This window comes from Thunnus maccoyii, chromosome 13 (assembly GCF_910596095.1).
Source record: "Thunnus maccoyii chromosome 13, fThuMac1.1, whole genome shotgun sequence".
Taxonomy (NCBI): Eukaryota; Metazoa; Chordata; class Actinopteri; order Scombriformes; family Scombridae; genus Thunnus; species Thunnus maccoyii.
The window spans coordinates 1,742,570-1,765,665 of record NC_056545.1 but is presented as its reverse complement, the minus strand read 5'-3'; the positions used below and the strand labels follow the sequence as shown (position 1 = coordinate 1,765,665).

The window sequence follows — 23,096 nt, the reverse complement described above, 5'->3', positions numbered from 1 at the left end:
CGTTACCACCTGTGTGACGTCAGTACCACGGAAGCGGTAGCCTCCATGGATATAATCACCTTGACGTCACGCTAACTACAACAGTCACTTCCGGGTAAACAACTGGCGGCAGATCATCAAACTTGTTTATTTCTGTTACCATTTTCAGCTGTAACTGTAACGTTCAAAGACATATCATTAAACACGGTGGTCCGACCTATCTGACGTTTCTGCTGGGCTTGTTTTATGTGCTGCGTCTTTGCTTTGTCTTGTTTTGAGGGGGATCGGCGGTAAAACCCGGAACGGACTTTTGACTTGTCTTTCTTTTATGTTCATTAAACTGGATTGAACTAAAGTGATTCGGGGTTGTGGGGGAAACAAAACGGACGAGTGGATTGAACTCTGAGACTGTGGGACAAGTTACACACACACACACACACACACACACACACACACACACACAGACACACACACACACACACACTGACAAACCCGAACCCGCCTCCTCTCTGTCTCGTTACTTGACACCACCATACACAACAAGACTGAGCAATTTTCTCTTCAGTTGAGAATTTATCACAGTCGTTCCTCGCCCCCGTTTGCTTCGCGCCATTAAATTGTATGCACGTAACGCAGGGGCTTTCGACCCGGAAGTTACCCAAATATGCCCATGGATGTATTATAAGAGCTCTTGTTATACATCCATGAATATACCGGGCTGCAGCGTTTAATCCCACCCACTGTGGGTTTGACTGTTGAATTCGGGCGGGTTAAACATTGATTGTGATTGGATGCTGGAATTTGGGCGGGTGAATGCTCAAATTACTGTAAAGAAACATTGTGATTGGTCCATGGTAACAGACCGTTTTGGCGCGGCAGGTTAACTTCTTCCCGCCACTGAGAGCAACTTAAACAGTCAACAGCTTACAGATCTCAAAGAAGGAAACAGTCCGGCTGTGGTTGAAGAAAAAGGACAAAGTGAGTATTAATATTTTTAAAAACATGATGTTTATTACTTTTGAAAAATGAATCTACTGTGAGGGGAGATCCTTAATCACATTAACTCCTAGACAAACACTAAACTAACCAGGTTGGAAGAAAGCTAGGTGAATAGCCCGACAGATTAGCTTCATGTTCTGGCTGTTTGTGTTCCTGTTTTAACATGACTGAAATGATTATAGTTATGATCTGTTTTATAAGATTAATGTGTCCTGTACAGTAACTGAAAGGTAACCATGGTTCATTGTTTGTGTGTAGTTATCTGGAAAGGACTGTTTGTCCCATAGATGACTGTCTGCTGTGTGTTTATCAGTATGTTTTATTATGTGAACCTACTGCTCTGAAGTCTGTTTTCTGACTATTTGCTCTGGTGAAATCAGAAATCAGTGTTAACAAAGTGCTTTTAGTGATGAAAAAAAAATCTAATTATGTTTGGATGCAATGCACACAATACCAGAGATATGTGTAATAAATGGCTGCTTACCCAATAAATATCAAACTAAAAATAGCTATTTTAAGATAGTGACAGACCAGAATAAACTCTCTATTAACTCTGTACTGCAGCACTTTGGCTACAAGGTTAAAGTGCCAACTTTAATTTGAGGCTATTCACATGTTTCACTGTGTGTTAGATGCCAAAGATTTCAGAGAAAGACTGGAAATCAGCCCTGACCTTCATACTCCAGGAGCTGAAGGAGGATCAGTACAATATACTGCTGGAATACTTGTCAAAAATCCCTCAAAGTCGGAGGAAGTCCAGAGAAGAGATGCCTCAAATAATCATTGAGCACTACGGAGTAAAAGAGTCCATTTCAGAAATCAAAGAAGCAATGGAGCGGATACCGAGGAGGGACTCTGCAGTCCAGGACCTGCTGCGCCCCTTTGTGGGCAAACTGAAGAACAAACGTGAAAAAGACAAAACGGGTGAGTTCATATAATTAAGGTTTTTAATTTTTGGTTTTGTCTAATAAGTATTTATCTCTGTTGGATGTTAGTGTTTCATTTTTAACTACATTGAATCACAGAGGATGTCAGAGTGAAAACTAATCTTTAAACAATCTTTAACATTGTTGAAATATTCACCTCTTCAGGTTTTATTTAGATGAGACACATCTGAGGAACCAGACACATATAGAGCTGCAATGATTAGTTGATTAGCTGATCAGGAGAAAACTAATCAAATATTTTAACAATCCATTAATGGTTTAAGTCACTTTTCAAATGTAAAAGTCAAACATTCTTTGGTTTCAGCCAAAACTATGAGGAGTTGTTGCTCTTCTTCGTAATATAGAATATTAACACAAATATTGTTGGGTTTTAAGTTGTTGGTTGGAAAAAAACAAGGAATCTGAAGACGTCGCCTCGGACTGACTAACTTAACTTAATTATAACGGGCATCAATATTTTCTGACATTTCATTGACTAAACGATTAATCGAGAAAGTTATCAGCAGATTAAACCATTTTTTCCCCCCAAAGACATTTTTTCTTCCTTTTTAATAATAAAAGACTATTGACAATTATGAATGAATTAAAAAAAAACTTGTTGACATTATTTTAGACTGTAATCAGGGATAACTAAATGTGATTTCAGTTCAACTTCAAGCGCAATAAAATGTCTTAACCTTTTAATAGGTTGTTCTAGTTTGACTTGAGACTGTTTCTCTTACATCACTGTCTGTTAAAGACATGTCAGCACAGTAAAAGTAAAACAGGCTTAATTATTTCTGAAAAAATGCCAAATGAGAGAATCCCAAAAGATTGACTCCATCTGGGAAATGAGGGATACATAACCAAAAACCGGAGGATAATGAAGTTGGCTGAGTTGTCATAGAAGAATTTAAGAAGAAGGGTGACATGGAACTAAACATGGAACTAAAGAAGGTGTTTAAATTTACATTTTCAAATTAAATTTTCAGGGAAAAAGAGGAAATATGCTGGTGATCCAGAGCATGAGGAGCAAAAGTCTTCAGCAGGTAGGTTAACACACACAGACCAGCTGTGAGATGAAGCGCAGCCGGTTTACTTTGATTTAATTACCTGATTTCTTTTGTCCTCTACTTCTGGTTTGTCATGTTGGCAGATCTGGGTAGACCCTGGGTAGATACTGTAATTGCCCAGCTATTATCATCAAAGGAAAACTCAGGTTTATCTCAACCTGGGTCTTATTTTCATAGTGTGATCCATCACTTCTATCATCTTTAATAACATACTGCCCAACAAGTAAATATCTGAGATCTGTAAATGGCTCAGCGCCCCTGCATAGTGATTTTTCTTTTCATGGCACTGATGTCCATAGTCATAATAGTCAGATATAAGATTCCTTAGTGTGGCCTTGATGTAAACTGACTTTATGAATGTAAAAACCCCATGTAAAACATGGAAGGCAGTTATATAATGTAGTGTACTTTCGTATTTAAATAGAAATATAATACACTAGACCAATAACAATAAAACAAATGTGAATAAATGGCCAGAATAATGCCAAGAAAAACTCAGTGCTCTGGTTTGTCATGTGAAGTTTTCTGGTTAATGAAATGAGAGCAAAACAATCTAAAGCTCCACAGCACAGAGGAAACACTGACTGATGTTTGTTTCTTCTTTTAAAGATCAACTGAAGAACAGCCAACCTGACACGGTAAGAGTTATGAAGTAAACTTCATGATTTATGGTACATCATGAAGTATCTTATTTATTAAAATATGTCTAATACAGCATTCCCACTGGCTCTGTTCTAGACATGAGGGATTTAAGGGATGTAAAAATACTCAAGAATCCTGTCTTTGAAAAATGTACTGTAGAGATAAATGAATAATTAACACAGGGACACAGGATTAGAGCTCTGAAAATGTGTTTTTCATTTCTTCGTTTCTTCAAGATACAGATACAGTTATCAGTTAGAACCGATCTCCATTCAGAAGCGGCTCCACATTATTGGACGTAATTATCGTTTGCAATTCAACGGTTGGAACAATAACAGTCATTTAATTTGCTTATTAATTGGCCACCGATGTTTCATGTATTCCTATTCTGATCAGATGGAAATTATGAACCATAAATACAATCACAAGTAGAATGTCAGTAAAATGTTTTAAAATATAAAAACTGTTTAGCTTCTGCATTATTAGTAACTGAGCATTAATGAAATGTTTGTTTTCCAGGAGAGAAACAACCAGACATGGGTACGTTTTCTTTCACTGCTCACAACTTTTGACTTCATACTGATTCATTCAGACATTTATGTTTGTATTTATGTTGCTTACATGGAGATTTTTTCTCTCCTTTATAGAGAAAAACCATCCGTGATCTGAAAGCCAGCGGTCAACTTCTTGACACAGAGGCCATTGTTGGGAAAGTTATGCAGAAATCAGGGCTGCACACATATAAAAAACAGGATGATAAGGAAAACGCTTTCTTTTATGTGTCAGTTGCTGATGACACAGGATTCATTGAAGTGACGGTTTATGGAAAACATCGCTATCAAGAAATCAATGAAGAGAGATCCTACTTGTTCAGAAAGCTAATTATAGACAAGAATGGTGTGAAAGTTATCAAAAAGAGCAAAGTGCCAGAAACACATGCTGTTGAAGTTCCAGCAGAGCTAGAGAAGGAAGCTCGGAAGCTCATTTGTATCCAGAGTCCAGTTTGCTCAGTCGCAAAAGCCAAAACATATCCTGAGAAGTATGGAGTGAGTGTTGAAGGAACTGTTACAGAGGTGAGTTTAAATTAGAGAACTTACTAGTCACCAGGATGCTTAACTACTGTGTACTTAAAGGATCATTCTAATGATTTTCTACATTTATCTTCTTGTCACCAAATCTCGTAAAATTTGTAAAACAAAACAAAAACCAAATATACAGTATATGTGGGCTTTTTCCAATCTTGTTTCTGCTGTTGGTTTGTTCAGATTTATCCCGTTAAAGAAACTGAGGTGACGTCCCAACAGAGGACGACAAAGACGCAAGAATTCCACCTAGAAGATGACACAGACTCCATCAGCATCTGCATGTGGGGAGGAAACACCGAGCAAAGCAAAGAAATATCAGTTGGAGACGTCATCAAAGTGACCAACGTGAAGACCAGTCACTACCATGATACCGTGTCGCTGAACTCTACTGGATTCACCAGAATTTTTACGGTAGTTTCTATCCACCTGCTTTAAGAGATCTGATGTTAATGTAATATTCTTGTTTTTCTTTCCAAGTCACAAGTCAGATATACTTGTTTAGTCTTCAGTAGAATTACAAGGTTCTGGATATGATATTACCATTTATCCCTGTAAAATCCATAAGCTGTTAACTACTGCATGTTTTTAATGTATTTCTCAGCATGTTCTACCTTTAACTATGAATATTGATGTGTCTTTGTGCAGATTGAAAGGGCTCCTGTCCAGACAGTCAGAATTCAGATTCAGGCGATCGAAAGCACCGATACGCAGACGCAGACGTTCCTGGACGCAGTGATCAACGGGCAGATAAAAACATTTGTTGTAGCTTCTCAACTTCTGGCGAGCGAGTTTGACTCGATTGATTTTAGAAAAAGTCTTCTTGATAAAATGCCATTCTTAGCAGATGTAGAAATACAAGGAAGTAAAATTAATAAAATGAAGTACATCACAAAAATCTGATAAACATAAACAAAACATAAAACATTAATTAGCAGTTGGGCCAGTACCACGAGCAGGTATGCTGACTATTATCTGATGGCTATGGTAAATTGAAGTATGGTTTTTAATCAGCTTTGACTGAGCACTTTGGTGATTTGTTCTCTTATTACATCCATTATCTGAACTAAGAGGGATATAATAGTTTCATAATAGTTTGTATAATTTTACTGTACAGAAATACATTTCCTTCACCCGTTCTCTCATTTTGTTGTTGATGTTTTAATGTTTTTTGTCGTGTTGTAAAAAAGCTGTTGGTACATTTTTATGAATGTTTTCAAAATGTCAGTATCGATTTCTGTCTCCTGTACATAAACATCTTTACTGTATTATCATATGTTAATAAAGTGTGGAAGCACACTGAATTCAGCAAAGAAAATAAATTGGTAATGTTTATTGTATTTATGCGACTCTCACAGTTCTGAAATGTTTATCTTGGAATGAAGAGAAATGAAAATGTGATTAACAGTTATTGTGAGAAGATGTAATTTGGTTTGTTTGTGGCTGGTTGTTAAAACTACAAGTGGAGAAATGTCACTGACTTTTTAAAGAAGTTATTGAAAGAAAGCAGACATAAAACTGACTAAAAGATGCACGCCCCTCCCCCCATATTTATACTATTACTTCACTACATCTTAAAGAGAAATAGATAGATATCAAAGTTCAATTATGTTAATATGATCACTTCATAAAATGATTAATTAGTAAAAAGCTGCTCCACTTCATAAACTACAGCTTATAAATTAAAACTTTTAAGCAACTTTATAAGATATAGCTGCTTAAATGTTAATGCATCAATGATTATGAGAATCCTGCAATATATAATATATAATAATGCTCTAAAAGTAGCCATTCTGCATAACAAGTACTTTTAGTTTTGAGACTGTAAATACATTTTGTTGCTAACACTGCAGTATTTTTTACAGTATGTTCACACGTTCACTTACAAGAAACTGCAGTTATTTGTTTGAATTGAAACCGAAAGTACACGCCGGGTTCAGACCGGGCTGAACCATTGTTCACAGGAAAGGGGGAGCGGTGTGTTTGAAACGGGATATTGTGAGGATTAACGGTCAAAGTTAGACAAATAAAATACCGATGGTGAAATATCTGTCTCCATATGAATATTTTAGCATTTAATGTAGATAAATAAGGTGGCAAGCAGGTTGTAAAACATTATTTCAGTCGGTATCTGCCACTCAGCCGCACAAACAAAAAAAAACTTCTTCCCGCCACACAGGAACTCACAGCTCATAGATCTGAGAGAAGGAAGCAGTTCAGCTTTGGTTGAAGAAAAGAACAAAGTAAGTATTCATATTTCTCACAACTTGCTCATTCATTCTGAAAATGAATATACTAAAAGATAAGACACAGATTCATGTTCTGGCTGTTTGTGTTCCTGTTTTAACACGACTGACATGATTACAGCTGTACAGGAACTTAAGGTTAGGTTAGTTCATTGTGTACGTTGGTGTTATCAGGAGAGGACTCTTTGTCCCACAGATAACCGTCAGCTGTGTGTTTATCAGTATCTTTTACTATATTTAATTATGCCTGATAATATTCTGCTGTATTACATCATCAGGGACATGCAAAAATATAATTATGTTTGGATAGAAGGCACTCAGAAATATACTGTACATGTCATACAATAAACTACTGTTATCTGAACATAGATATAATAGTCAAGTTCAAGTTCTTAATTGTTACATCTCATTATGCATGAATAAGAGAGTAAAAATCTTAAGTTTCAGCTCCTTGACAATGCAGTAAGGATAAAATAGTAAAATAGTAAAAGCAATAGTAATAGATAAGAGTATAAACAACAAGAAGAGTATGTATTAGTATTATGTGTTAGTAGCCTATATATGTAAAGTGCTATGTGCATGTGTCCTACCTATAATATATGAATAAATATCTATATGTGTAAATATACCAACAAAAAATACAATGTAAATCTGTATAGTTAATGCACTCAGTGTACTTAAATTAAGTACTACAAAAAATATGAGAAGGAGCACTGTGCTTTACTGCCTTATGTTCAAGTCTAGCATGTTTTTAGGAACTGTCAATAGAAGTATAGATTAGTACAGACTAATTTGGGAGTATCTTTCAGCCCTAAATAGCGTCTGCTATTGCTGGGTGATATGGACAAAATCAAATATCACAATATTTTTGACCAAATACCTCGATGTCAATATTTCAGCAATATTGTAGGGATGAATATTGGTGCTTTCACAAAATATTTATACAATGAGATTTTTGATAAATAATCAAGAATATGGATATAATGACTAAGTGGGAAAAGGCAACAGCGAGAACAGTCTGGTAAGTTCAGAAAATTACATCACTTTACTGTAATGCAGTTTTAAAACCAGGAAAAGACAACACTTATACCATATCACAACATTGCGATATCCAAAATCTAAGATGATATCGAGTCTCATAACACAGTATCGATACATCATCAATATATTTTCCAGCCCTGGCGTCTGCAGGTATTCCTTTCAGGCTGCATTCAGGACCACAGCAGCTTTCACCAATAAGGGAAGTGAATTCTGTATGTAGCCTGAGCAGAAAAATATGTCCATGGACTGTTTTGACAAAAATGGGAAAGTAGTAGAAATTACACCCCTGCACTGACAGACCGGCAGTGTTTCACCATCCTAGCTGACTCACAACTGTAATTTAAGGGTACAAACAGTTCAATGGGCCACTTCTCAAAGACTGAACCCAATAAGATACTGGAGATACTTGCTCCAGTATTTTCTTCTAACAATTTGTCCTATTCTGAGAACACCGACCTCCACTCAACTTTAATTTGAGGGTGTTTAGATTGACTCACCTTTTTAATCTCATGTTTAAGTAGTCTGGTATTTAACATTTTTGGAACTTTGGACAATTTTATTAATCTTACTGAAAAGTTTATATTTCATTCTACTATCATATTGAATGTTAACATGTTGTAACATGTGTTGTCCAGTAGATGGAAGCATAGACCTGCCAATACTAAACAAAGCACTGTATACACATTTGTTTTCATGACCTTCACTCAAGTCAAGTCAAGCTTTATTGTCAATCCACAGCATGTGGACATTGGACAGCAACATTATATTATAATGGCTGTAACAAGGATTTTTGGCACTTAAATAACAGTTTTTTGGAATTCAAGTCTTGAAAAGCTTCACCTACATTTGGAATAACAACATTTTGCAATGTTGCAATGTGTTTTTTTTCTGGTCTGTCTTATTTTTCTCACTTGTCTGTCTCTTGTGTCTTTATGTGTCAGAGATGTCAAATATTTCAGAGAGAGAATGGAAAACGGCCCTGACCGCCATCCTGGAGGAGCTGGATAAGTCAGAATACAACAAGATGCTGGGGTGTTGCTGTTTTGACAAAATCCCTAAAGGTGTGAAGACTGGCACGTCCAGAGAGGAGATGCCCCAAATAATCATCCAGCACTTAGGAGTAGATGAGTCCATCTTTGCAATCAATGAAGCAATGGATCTGATACCGAGGAAGGACCCTGAAATCCAGGACCTGCTGTGCCCCTTTGTGGACAAACTGAAGAGCAAACATGAAGAAGAGAACAAAGGTGAGCTCACATAGTTATTAGTTGTTTATGTGAGGCCTCTGCAGACGCCTGCTATGAACGTGCACAGAGGCTTTTATGGTCAATGCATTGTCTGTGAAACAGCAGGCGGCAGCACAGACCAGGGTTTCTGCAGGTTCACCAGGTTATGTTTAAGACTTTTAATATCACCTAAAATGACATTTAATACCTGTATCACCATTAAACCATCTAAAGAAGCAAAAATGTCAAATTTGTGCTGTTTTCAGTTTCTCAAATGTGATGATTTAAAGCTTTTCTCTGTCATACATGACATTAAACTGAATATATTTGGGTTTTGGACAGTTCAGATATAATAAGACATTTGAAGACGTCACCTTTGGTCCTGGGAAATTGTCATTTTTTACCATGTTCTGACATTTTATAGACAAAAAGATTCAATATATTTTTTCAATAGTCCTACATCAGCAGCACATCATGGACATGGGAATGTCTCATTACATTACCGCCCTGCATCACATGATGATGATTGTGGAGTCCATCCTGTCATCATGTGTTGTGTGTCTTGACAGATCATTAACAGTAGCAGACCCACCAAAAGTAGACAAATACAGTATCTGGAACACAAAAAGTTCAGTAGGTCACAGAAAATAGAGAAATAGCACAATCAATTTAATGACAATGTCAATGACAGAAAACCAGTTGGGACAATAAGGCCTATGATAATTTATTAAGAACATGAATTTATTGACATTTATATCACATTTTTGTCAGTACTTCCCAGCTGTTGATGTGGAGCTGTGCAAGTAAAGTGTGTGTTTAACTTTTCAAATTTGCTGATGAGGAGCAAAAGTTTGCCACTGGTGGGTTAATGCACACAACATAACAGATAAATAGTGATGAAGAGTTTTACAAAATATCTACAGCACCAGTCAAAAGTCTGGACACGCCAACAGGAAGGCGCTGTGTGTGTTTGACTGGTGCTGTACATTAGAATAAAATGAGAGGAAGGCATCAGTGTGGAAACTGACTGACTGACTGTTTGTTTCTTCTTTTAAAGATCAACTGAAGAGCAGCCAACCTGACAAGGTAAGAGTAATGAAATTAAGGTTAATGATGAATACTACACATTGCATACAGTCTCACGTCAAATTTTCACGCTACCATTATCGTAGGTAAAAAATATCACAGTAAGAGAAACTTTGAAGGGAGCACGACTTAGCTTAGAATGTAGCCCGCTTTCCCCTCTTCTGTTAACACTCCCAATGGCGGCTGCGCCACTACTGCAAGATTGGTGAGCGGACAGTATCGATGGGGAAACTGTCCATGATGGTAGTGAGGAGTGTGTAATCTGTTCTCAGGTTTAGAAGTTCCTGACGGCTGTAGGAGAGGTTAGCATTACCTAAGCTTTTTAGTAAATGTAAAACTAACATAAAAATAACAAAGATAACATGGCATAGTATTGGGAGCCGCCACTTTGTGGCTGCGTCTCGTGTGCCACCATCTTGACTAAGATCACCATGTGCTTGTTCAGAGCAGACACACGATTGTAAAACAATGTTTCTTCTATCTCTGACATAATAAACATGTTCAGCATTCTACTGTCTATTCTACTATATTAAAAATCTCTATTGCTCTTCATCACTTGTCACTTTATTGGAAAGGCAGGACTTTTGTCAGGATCTTGAAGAGTGATGACTAATGTTTTTTCAGTGAGCTGATTAGTGGACTTGTGATTTTTGAAAGGATCCTCTAAAATGAACCTGTTTCATTGTTGTTCAATCTCTTATTTTAGTCATTTTAGTTTGGTTTAAAGATGAGTGAGTCTTTTCTGCTTTTTTCATTTCTCTATGTGTTATGGATGTCATGGAAAGTGGAAAACTTCCCTGACCTCCATCCTGGACGAGCTCGATGAGACGGAATACAAGAAGATGTTGTTGAATTTGGACAAAATCCCTAAAGGTCTGAAGGCTAGTAAGTCCAAAGAAGAGATGCCCCAAATAATCATCCAGACCTACGGAGTAGAACAATCAGTCCTTGAAATCAAGGGCGTAATGGATCTGATACCGAGAAGGGACGCTGCAGTCCAGGACCTGCTGCGCCCCTTTGTGGACCAACTGAAGAAAAAGGACCAGACAATGAAGGGTCAGTTCACTGTTTGCAGTGTGAATCACTGGCTTTACCCCAGCCTCAGACTTTATTTCATTTTATAACAACATTGAACCACGATGGCTGTAATTAGGATTTTGGACAGTATTTTTGTGGCAGAGCTGTGACAGTTTAGTATTTTGCTAACCTTGAAATCCAGTTGGCAACTCTGTCTAGTAGTTTCCTTAGTAGTTTTCCTTCGCTGAGGCCCTAATAACAATAATAGACTAATGAAAAATGCTTTATGCCCAGTGGAAACATCCATACTGTATCTGGATTTCAATTAAATGTCTATTTATGCATAATTAAGTAACTAATTATGTAATTATGCTAAAAACAGCTGGTATTCATCCATTGTTTGGATTAATTCTACTGCTAGCAATTTTTGATCAAGTTGAACAACCAAAATGTATTTAAAGTAAAATCTGAGATGTATTTGCACTTTAAGCCTGTAGTTATTGTTTTACTCTTCACAAATATCCCAGATGGATGGAACCATTCCATCATATATTTTTTACTGTAATTTAACACTGTGTCTCCCTATTTTTGCAGTTGAAGAGCCATGTGGACAATCTTCAAAACCTGGTGGCAGTGAGTTCTTCTCTGTTTTTTTTTTTTTCAACATGACAAACTAGAGATGAGCTAGTGTAGAAAATGTGTGGCGTTGTTTTTGAGTTTCACATTAAGCTTTACACTCCCAACAGAGGATGTACCCTGGAAAAATATGTTATGTATCTAAAAGGTACCTTATAGTACTGTTCAGAGATTTGTCTCTCAAACTGAGGAAATGAAGGATAAAAACACTCAGCAGGCCAAATATTTGAGCCATCTTAGTGCTGCTGTGTTTGAATTTTTAATTTGAGTATTAGTTTGAACATGTTGGAGGAGTTACTCAGTAAATATGGGCTACACCACACAAGTTACAGCATTGAGTTAAGATTAAGGGTACAACTAACGATTTTCATTATCGATGAATCTGTCGATTATGTTCTCGATTTATTGATTCTTTATTTGGTCTATAAAATGTCAGAATCAGAGAATTTTGGCATTTTTACTTAAAAATGACTCAAAACGATAAATCAATTATCAAAATAGTGGGCGATTATTTTTTGTCAATTGACTAAGTCTAAGTCATTCTGAGAAAGATTAGAGAGAATAATTATAGAAGAGCCAGAGGAAACTTTCATTGCACATGTCCTCAGACGAGCTGCATCCTTTTACCTTTATGATCCACTGACCTGCACACTGTGTATTGTGTACAGCAAGTGTGATTTTATGCTGCATTCACTTGAGATGTGAAAAGCCGCTGGCAGCTGAAACCTGTAACTGTTTAGGTGGTGATATTATTCACCAAGATGGAAGTTATTATTTGGTCTTTTCATGGGATTTATCGACTGTAAGAAAAATATGCAGCATCACCAGCCTTATCCTTTAAAGTCTTTTCTCAAACGAACTTGAATGAGCGCACTTTTAAAAATAGAAGAAAAAAACAGAAGTGTGTAAAGAAACTTGTTTAAGATACATTTATTAAGCAATATACACTTATATATATATACATATAAATTTTCCCTTAATGTGTTTCAGCTGCAGGTCCCTCCGCTGGAGCAACTGGTGGAAAAACAATGGCAGGAGGTTGGTGTTAATTGCTTTTAATTGGTTACTTCAATTGAATTGGTTTTGCAGCAGATTCCTCCACCATTGTGTTCAGATTGATTAGAAACCCAGAATCTGACAATACAACCTACTAACTTATTTACTACATGGTTGGATATCTAGAACATGATCAACAGTTATGAAAGAAAACCATAGTCACTCTTAAATTCTGAGTCTTTCCACCCAAGAAAAACGACTCAACAGGTCGTAATGTCAGTCGCCCAAAAACGACACAGTTAGTAGCGACAGCTGCCATCTAGTGGTCGTAGTAATTCTGACCCGGAGCAGTGGTGCAGTTCAGATGAAGAATATTTATGTGGAGACGGTGGGCTGGGTGGATGGTATCACCCAAACAGTGGACTTTCCCAACCCGTCTCCAACTGGAAATCAGGACAGTTTTTTAAAAAGTGTGATTACGATCGTCCCCTAACCTTAATCCTGTGGTTATTATTGTAGCCATGACGACGAGGGTCACCTAACTTCAATGAAGTAGTAACTTTAACCCACATCATGTTTCTCTAACCTTAACAAAGAGATCATTTTAACTCAAACCATGATCTTTCCCTAAACCTAACCAGACATTAACCACAGCGTTGTCACATCATAAAACATCATTATTGTTTAACAGTGATGTGTAACAGACAGATGATGTCCTGCTGATCACTGCCGTGACTCCAAAACGACATGTGGGAGTGTTTTCTAATCTTTCAGCGTTAATCAGCAGGACAACATTGATCTTTGCTTTGCTGTAGCTTCATATTTAGTGGACAGATATAATCTTCTCATCTCACTTTGACAAGGAAGCAAATAAGCATATTTCCCAAAATGTCAATCTATTCCTTTAAAGATAATCATAAAATCTAAGACTACAAAATCACATTTGTTCACTTTCTTTCATCTCTTAACTGTAAATTTAAAACCTTATTTTTTAAGGTGTAGTTTAATTTAAATTAATGTTACATTTGTTTTTTAAAACATCAAAATGAACATTTAACCACTGATGTATGAGTCATGTGTGTTATATTTAATCCTCATTACCCACAGCAACAACAGTAAGGACTCATCCTGACGCCTGCATGAAGTTAAAATGCTTTAATAAAAACTCATAATATAATAATATTAAAGAATCTTCAGTCACAGAAAATCCAAGGCATGAATTGTCTGTGTTTTTAATATTTGATGAATGTCAGTCATCTACACTTAAAATACTGAAAGCAGTTGTTTTGTAGCATTTTGCAATGAAACCCCTCTTCAGAAGAAATGTATAAATTGTCTATATTTTTATTATTTACAAATCCAATCAATCTGTGTTTTTCTTCTCCTCTCTCCTCAGACAAGCACTTTGTGGATGAACATAGGGCCGATCTGATCCAGAGAGTGACCAACATTGAGCCCATTTTGGATGAGCTCTTGGGTGATTTCATCCAAACAGAAGCTTATAATAAAATCAGGGCTAAGACTACATCTCAGGAAAAGATGCGGGAGCTCTACGATGGTACACTGAAAGCTGGTGAAGAAGTCAAAGATGCCTTCTACAAACTCCTTGAGAAATATGAGGGATGTCTGGTCAGAGACATCAAGAAGAAGACCAAACATACTTGAACAAAAATGTTCTTTTTTTATACATAAGAAATCATTTTTATATCAGTGCTCTTTCTCTGTGGAGCTTTTCAGCAAATTTGTATGTCACAGTTTACAGTGGATGCTTAATGAGACTCAACTGTCATATATATATCATATATCAAATATGCTGAAAGCTTCTTTTTTATTTGTTTTTATTCTGTCCAATTATAATCCATTTACATTTCGGTGGTCAGTCTGTTTTTAAATTTATAATAAAATGTCCTGATTACTGTGTGGCTCTTACATTTGAGTGAGTTGACTGTTCTGAATGTGTGACTTGTGTTCAGATCCCAAAAGAAGAAGGTGCTACTGTACCATTGTTTGACCTACGTTTAGAGGAAGAACAAGTGCTGCAGATCCTCTCTGAAATGTTATGAATGTGAGAGGAGTGGTTGTGATCAACCTGTGTCCTTGTCTACCTGACCAGAGATGCAAACAACTCGCTTTTCGGCGAATGTCACTTTTTGTTGTTGACAGTTGATGATGGAGCTTTCCAGAACCGCCTATGTAGATACCAGATCAGGTGATCAGATGATTGGTTGATGATCGACTGTAGGTCGGAGAGTGTACGGATGCCGTGAGTTGCTGTTGCTACCATTTAAATTTGCAAATTTTGATTGTGCGATTGTTTGTGTAGAGAAATACATCTACATCTAATGAAATATAAATGCCAAACTTTCCATGTAATTATTTCATATCTGTTTGTGTAGAGAGTGTAAGGTCACTATGTATACAGATGGGTGACAAATTAAAGGAAAAACTGGTCCGGGTGAATATTTAACCCCTACAGTGAGGGGATCTGGGGGCTCTGTTATGCTTTGGGGGGCATTTTGCTGGTATGGTTTGGGTCCACTTGTCCCCTTAGAGGTGAAGGGTCACTGCTAATCAATACAAAGTTGTTGTGAGTGATCAGCTTTATCCTATGATGAAACATTTCTACCCTGATAGGAGTGGTCTCCTCCAGGATGACAATGCCCCAATTCACAGGACACGAGGGGTCACTGAATGGTTTGATGAGTATTAAATGATGTGAATCATTTGACAGACTGAAACAAACATGAATGTTTTGTTCTTTGGTTCATTCATTTCATGTTTTGAGTGACTAATGGCCTTTTGTAGGTCAAATTAGGTGTTGTGCTGTGAAAGGATGATTACACTTAATATTTATATATATTTATTTATAGAACTCTCTTTTTTATATACTGTTTTTTTTATCTGTGTTTTTAATGGTACTGTTCTCGTAATTTCGTTCTGATTTGCATCACTGATGTTTTTGCTGAATGACAATAAAAAGGAATCTTGATCTTGATTTTGAGAATTGTAAAGGAAAGAGATAAGGAATTGGTGGAAGAAAATGTATCTTGTTGCAAGAAAATAATTTACTTACAGAAGCCCTGAAAGGCAAGTGAGAAAAAAAATATTTCAGGAGATCCCATTTCTAAGCCTCTCCTGTGTTTATGACTAAAGAACAGGCGGAAAAACAGTTTTGCCAGGATAATTTTTTTGGTTTTTTTTTCATCTGAAAATAGTGATGATTTTTTTTTCTTTTTAGTCTTTTGTATATATTCTCTGAGTCTGTTTCATAAATTCTCCATCACTGGTTCAAACCTGTTTATTTTCAAAGGAAGAAACACTTTTGTACCTGCTGAATATGTCGACGTGTCTCTTCCATCAGGCTTCACTTCTTCCTGCTGTTTTCTGAAGAAAGTGTTTACATGTTGTTTGTCATTAATGCTACTGAGGATCAAACTGGACGGTGTTTAATGTGACAGAAGTTTAATGGTGGATAATCCTTTGCAATAAAGTGTGTGTGTGTGTTTAAAGTTTTAGAACGTCACGGGTTTGTTGTTTGAATGCATGACGCCATTTACCACACTCACGTACGCTCAAATTGTAATTTCATTTTATGCTATTCTATTTATTTTTAACAGGAAAAACAGTTAAAAACATCCCTGTTTTTAAGAGTGAATTCTCCATAAAAGATTATAGCAGAAAAGTAGCCTAACAACACAGCAATGTCAAAATACTCCATTACAAGTAAAAGCCCTGCATGAAAAATCCTACTACAGTAAAAGTACATAAGTATTATGAGCTTGATGTAGTTAAAGTATTGCAGTAACTTTTCTCATTATGGCATGATAAGTTGGCAAGTTGTTAAAACAAAACAAAGATCTAGTCTGACCAATGAGAGTCTACACTGGCTCAGGTGAAAATGACTGGTTTATATGGTTTGATTACGTTTATTTCATGATTGGAATGGGACATGCTGAACTATCGTCGGTCCAGGTATCGTCGGATAATTCCAAAATTGCACGGTCTTTTGAATTTGGCTTTCTGGATTTTCGTTGGGAAACAAAAAAGGAATAGATAACGTGATTTCGTTTTTAGTTTAAAATGAAAAAAGGAAAAAAAAAACATGTGACTTCCGTTTTTGGTTTCAAACGCAAAAACGAATTGGCTGAATGTCCGCAGACCTGTTCGATATTCAATCCAAAAAGGAATAACGATAAAACGAATCAACAAAAACCAAAAACGGGCCAGTTTGTGATCAGGAAGGTTACGGTCTTCTGTGGATAGAGGAGATACTGGGCTTTGATGCTGATGAGAGAGAGGCTGCTGAACTGAAAGCACATTCAAGTGCACATCATCATGTTATAACAACATACCAATCATGATAATGATATGATAGCTTATAGTTAACAGGCTTATATGTCGTTATAACGAGATACGTTGATCGTGTGCAGTAAATTTTGTGATATAGCCTGCAGTAGTGTTATAACAAGAAAAGCTTATTGTAAAACAACAAAAACTAAAATGGGACAAGTTGATATCTAGTAATAACGATAGAATATGTCAGAATAACATGAAAAATATCTTGTTACGTGAGAAGGATTTTGTTAAAACGAGAAACGTTTCAAGTTCAAACAGGAAATTGAGTAGACTAAACATTTGTCGTTGGGTGGCAGCAATGTGCAGCCCTTACTAAGCCACAGGTGAACAGGCTTTTATTTCCCACAACATAAAAGTGAAAACACTCGTAGGCTTACTTTAGGGAGAGGCAACCATTGTTCACTGTAGAGGGGGATTCAGTCAGCAAGAAAAATGGATATTATCAGGATTTAAAATCAAAGTAGGAAAATTAAAAAACAAAAAAACAAAACAAAAAGATGATATTAAAGTTTTTCTAAATATGTCTAACTTTTATTCTATCAAAATGGCAAGCCGGGAGGTAAATAATTGTAAGGTGGCAGCTTCCATTAACCTATCTCTGCACACACATTTATAATGTTTGTCTCCGCTCACAGAACAAAACAGTCTGCTTTGGCTTGAAGAAAGAACAAAGTGAAGATTAGGCCTTTAATTAACAGATTTCAACACTGTTCTTATTGTTGTTTGTTTTGTGAGACGAACCTACTGTGATCTTCATCATCACATTTATTACAACACTAATCTATCCAGGGTGGGCCAACAGCAAAGGTGAGTACCCTGAAATTTGTGTTTTAATGGTGACAGATAGCTTACGTCATGGCCACCTATTCACTTCTGGATTTATTTGTCATCAGTGGATAATATTTAAGGTAGAAATGTAGAAGCTACCTCGTTTCACCTGAACTAACCCGAGCTTTGTCTTCTGGATCCGAAGCAGGACATAAAACTCACGTCTCCCAAGCGTGAAGTTCACTTGTTAATTTACATAATTTCCTTTATTTATTGAATGTTTCCTTAAATTAAACATTTAATTGTGAATTTGATTTACTGACTTTGTATTCACACATAGACTGTACAGCAAAACTAGTTTTTCGTGTTTGTAATCAGGGAGAGAGGATCTCTCAAACCTCCGTTCAGTCTTCTCTTGTGATCACACACTTGATATTAACATGCGTCTTAACCCTGCATGCCAGCATGGACTGAGGTGCACCTGCCTCAATAACGGCCTGAACCAACAGTCCCAAAAAACCTCTGTTCCTCCTTCAGGTAGCCTTATAGCTGCCATATCTCAGTAATTGTTGCACCTCCCTTTTTTCACTCGGTGCAACCTGCCACAACTATTTAAAAACCACAATAGAAGTGACTTTACAAACCAAAATTGCCAGCTGGTTTGCATTTAGGATAAATTAGCCTATTTCATTTATGTTCAATGACTAATGTTAGCTGAGCTGACACATCACATAACAAGACAAAGTTACAAAAGAAAATTCTACATAGTTAAATATCCGTTTCATACCTCTAATCTGTTATCACAGCGCAGAGTAACAGAGACACCGTTTCTGAAGGCACAAACGTAACTTTACTATACTTCAACTGTTTGGTGGGTTGGGCAAATGGCTGTGATTGGATGTATGGCCGTTCAATCAATCTAACTTGACCAATAGGTTTTCATGTATGGGGAACTAAGTTTCGATTTATCAATAACTACCTCGGCGATTGAATCATGTTTCCGTGAATGTTCAGGTGTCACAACACTCATAACACCTGCGGCTGTGACGCACCTGGAAAAATAAAGGTGAGTACCCTGAAGTTTCTGTTTTAATGGTGATAGATAGTCTACGTCATGGCCACCTATTCACTCTGGATGTATTTGTCATCAGTGGATAATATTTAAGGTAGAAATGTAGAAGCTACCTCGTTTCACCTGAACTAACATTGATGATCCTGAGTTTTGTTTTCTGGGGCTGGAGCAGGAAATAAACCTGGCTCAGCTCCCAAGCGTGAAGTTCACTTGTTCATGTTAATGAACCTGCTGCGTCTCATTTGTATTCATGTTCGGCAGCAGTGATCAGCAGCTGTCCTGTAGGTCCTGGCTGCCACTGCTTCAGCCTCGGACGGTTTGAGTCGAGCCCCGCTTATTTCTGGTCCTCAAAACTGGTATTTTAGAGCAGAACAACGTGGAGCGTCGAGAGGAAGGGCACGGAGCACAGAGATTGGTCCATAATGAAAGTTGAAGAATGTATCTGTGACAGTTTCTATTCAGTCCTTTTGTATCATTCAGAGCAGACACATGGTTGTAAAACAATGTTTGTTCTATCTCTGACATAATGAACATGGTCGGCATTCTACTGTCTGTTCTACTATCCTTAAACATCTCTGTTGCTCTTATTCACTTGTCACTTTATTGGAAACTCAGGACTTTTGTCAGGATGCTGTAGAATGATGACTAATGTTTTTTTCAGTGAGCTGATTGGCTGGTTGGTGACATGTTTAGATTTTTGATAGGATCCTCTAAAGTGAACCTGTTTCATTGTTATTCAATCTCTTACAAAGTTTATTCCTGTAAACTGTTGTATAAATGCTGCGATGGGATAAAAGGTGGACAGAAGATTTATAGGAAATTTTGTTTTATTTAGGTTTAAAGATGAGTGAGTCTTTTCTGCTTTTTCATTTCTCTGTGTTACAGATGTCGACGAAATTTGAGCATAAGTGGAATACTTCCCTGACCTCCATCCTGTTGGAGCTGGATGAGTCAGAATACAAGAGGATGCTGTTTAATTTGAACAATATCCCTAAAGGTCTGAAGACTAGCAAGTCCAGAGAGGAGATGCCCCAAATAATAATCCAGTACTATGGACTAGAACAATCAGTCTTTGCAATCAAGAAAGTCATGAATCTGATACCGAGGAGAGACGCTGCGGTCCAGGACCTGCTGCGCCCCTCTGTGGAGCAACTGAAGAAAATACAACAGACAAAGAACAAGGGTCAGTTCGCAGTTTGTAAATAATTGACTTTAGCTTTTGGTGAAGTGTTCACCCCAGCCTCAGTCTTTGTTTCATTTTATAACAACATTGAACCACAATGGCTGTAATTAGGATTTCTTTATATTTTGCTAACCATGAAATTCAGTTGGCCCCTTTGTCTAGTAGTTTCTGGGCCAGTGCTCAGTAGTTCTGGCAAGAAATTAACAAATTCATCTTGTACCGATTCTTTTTTGAGTTGCAAAACTTACATGATTTGTCAACAGGTGAACCTATAAACAGACTAATGAGACACCACCTCTCTGTATTGCCTGGTCTGTGCACTGAAGGGGTTAAACTCTTGATAACCTGTAATTATGTGTTGAGGTTTTAACTGCTGTCGACTGCTCATTAATAACATATGGCCCATCAAAACTAGATAGATACAGTATCAATCTATGAAAATGCTTACTGGCTATATTAAAGATGAAAAATACAAGATGATCTACATCATAAAATACAGTGATGTTTTCTGTTCACATGAGAAAAATGTATAAATCACAGTACATGAAGTTTAGTAGTATTCTCTTTAGATAATACCCCTGTAGTAGCTTTTCTTCTTGGGGTCCACAGACGTTTTAGAAAAGCACAATATGACAGTCATTGATCAAAGGCACGCACATTAAAAATATGATTATTAACAATCTCAACATCAGTGACATCAGTGTAGAAACACATTTACTGATGTTTGTTTTTCTTTTAAAGATAAAAAGCCGAGCAGCAAACTCAACAAGGTAAGAGTTCCCTTTTAAATAAATCATTTAATGCTGTATATGGTAACATATACCATACACATAAATCAATAATATATCAATAAATCAGTGCGCTTTAAAGACATTAAAGAAAAGAGCGACTACATGTTCAAAAAGGTAATAGTGGAGGGAAACATCATCATCAAAGTTACCAGACTGACCACAGTGTCAAAGACAAGAGCCATTAAAGTCCCAGCAAAGGTGCAGAGGGAAGCTCAGATGATCATTGACCTGAAAGCAGCTTCTTCCATGGTCCAAACATCAGCTCAGAAGATGCCAGTGAACGTTCAATGAACTGCTAAAGGGTTGAGTTTCCTTTAGAGACATAACCACTCTACTAAAGAAGTAATATTCTGGGTCTGAAGTGATAAAGTTAGTGAAATAGTGCTCCAGATTTTTCGATGCTTTAGTTCTTGTTGATACTGCACTTGTTTTTTCACTTCTGCTTAATAATCCAACTCGAAATCATAGTATTATCTGTTTTTAAATGTTCTGTGTTGTCATTGGTTTGTTCAGATTGGTCCTGGCAAACCAGTAAAGTCCAAACAGAAGATGACAGGAACACAAAGCAAAGGAACCAAAGTGACGCCCAAGACAACAAAGGTAGATGATATTCACACAGTGATGTAAACATCTGTTTGAAATATGATCGTTTTTCTCTCAAGTCAGCTGTGTTCACTTTTTTTTTTTTGGTGGAATGAGGCTCATCTGGACACTGACAGTCATATAGTACAGTGGGTGAAATAAGTATTCAACACGTCAACATTTTCTTCAGTAAACATATTTCCAGTGCAGCTATTCACATGCAATTAAGACCAGACATTGGTATTAACTCAATAAGACAACACAGCTAAAGAAACCATAACATTCTAATCAATGAAAAAAGTTATGGGCATTAAATTGGAATAACACAGGATAAAAGTATTGAACACACCAACTGAAATACTTGGTGGAGAAGACTTTGTTTGCAATGACAGCTTCAAAGCTTCACTAGTATAAGACTGGAACAATGTATGCAAGTATAAAACATATGTACATAACATAAAACGGGTCCTTTCAGTGGAGTCAGAGTCAAAACAGTGGATTAAAAATTGGGTTTGTCTCTCTAAAATCCACAGAACATAAACAGTATCTGTACTTACAATATTTACCATTTACAATTATTGTTGACAACACAATCTCTCACTCACTAACTCCACTCATATACTCACACATACACACTCAAAATAGTGGCTGTACTCACAACAATATTTGGCAATATTTACAATTTTTACATTTTACAGTATTAGTATCATTTTCTAAATGCTGATATTGATTTGGTATCTATGTATTCATTCTTGTGACATCCCTAATTATATCCACTTTGTAATGTGGTTATCAAGTTGTTTAGAAGAATGATCCAAAGACTACCCGGGGTCCTTGAGAGGGCTGCAGGTGGTTCCCAGCAAAAGCACGAATAGATTAATTTCACTTATATTACACTAACTTCCAGGTATTGCATCTTCTTAAAGGGGATTTTTTCAGACAAAATCCTCTCAAACACGGGTCTGTGGTCTATTGTGCATCTATTTTGGAGTCCTTAATATGAAAATTTAAGATTGCCTGGTTTCTTAAAATCCCAACAGTGCTGGATTTTTCTAGCTTCCATTTATGTCCATTGCTCACTTTTTGCTCCTCTGAAGTGGGCAAAAAGTTGTTGTATGTCATGTCTTTTTATTTGGAACACTCAGTAAATTTGAACCCATGATTTGAAAGTTTTTGTTTTTTATAAATGAAATTCTGAATGAATGTTTCATAAATTTCTGCTTTATTTTTTTCATCAATTTAATAAATAAGTAAGTAAGTAGTAGTTATAGTAGTATGCATATTTATAATGTCTTTGTCATTGTTCAACAATGTTCATAGTATTATCTGTTTTTAAACGTTCAGTTTTGTGTCATTGATTTGTTCAGATTGGTCCTGGCAAACCAGTAAAATCCG

General features: G+C 36.6%; 2 protein-coding genes across 2 annotated transcripts; both read left to right on the top strand.

Moving 5' to 3' along the window:
• The first annotated feature begins 472 nt into the window (after positions 1 to 472).
• On the top strand, positions 473 to 6,034 carry LOC121909803. The gene is made up of 8 exons (XM_042430526.1): positions 473 to 957; positions 1,611 to 1,902; positions 2,897 to 2,953; positions 3,587 to 3,615; positions 4,139 to 4,159; positions 4,267 to 4,692; positions 4,885 to 5,115; positions 5,350 to 6,034. Exons 2-8 carry the CDS (start codon positions 1,611 to 1,613, stop codon positions 5,602 to 5,604), a joined length of 1,311 nt encoding a protein of 436 aa, XP_042286460.1. The 5' UTR covers positions 473 to 957; the 3' UTR covers positions 5,605 to 6,034.
• A 678-nt stretch (positions 6,035 to 6,712) lies between these two features.
• On the top strand, positions 6,713 to 14,880 carry LOC121909805 (apoptosis-associated speck-like protein containing a CARD). Its single transcript, XM_042430529.1, has 7 exons — positions 6,713 to 6,944; positions 8,930 to 9,235; positions 10,272 to 10,300; positions 11,086 to 11,356; positions 11,912 to 11,950; positions 12,944 to 12,991; positions 14,346 to 14,880. Exons 2-7 carry the CDS (start codon positions 8,932 to 8,934, stop codon positions 14,612 to 14,614), a joined length of 960 nt encoding a protein of 319 aa, XP_042286463.1. The 5' UTR covers positions 6,713 to 6,944; positions 8,930 to 8,931; the 3' UTR covers positions 14,615 to 14,880.
• The last annotated feature ends 8,216 nt before the right edge of the window (positions 14,881 to 23,096 follow it).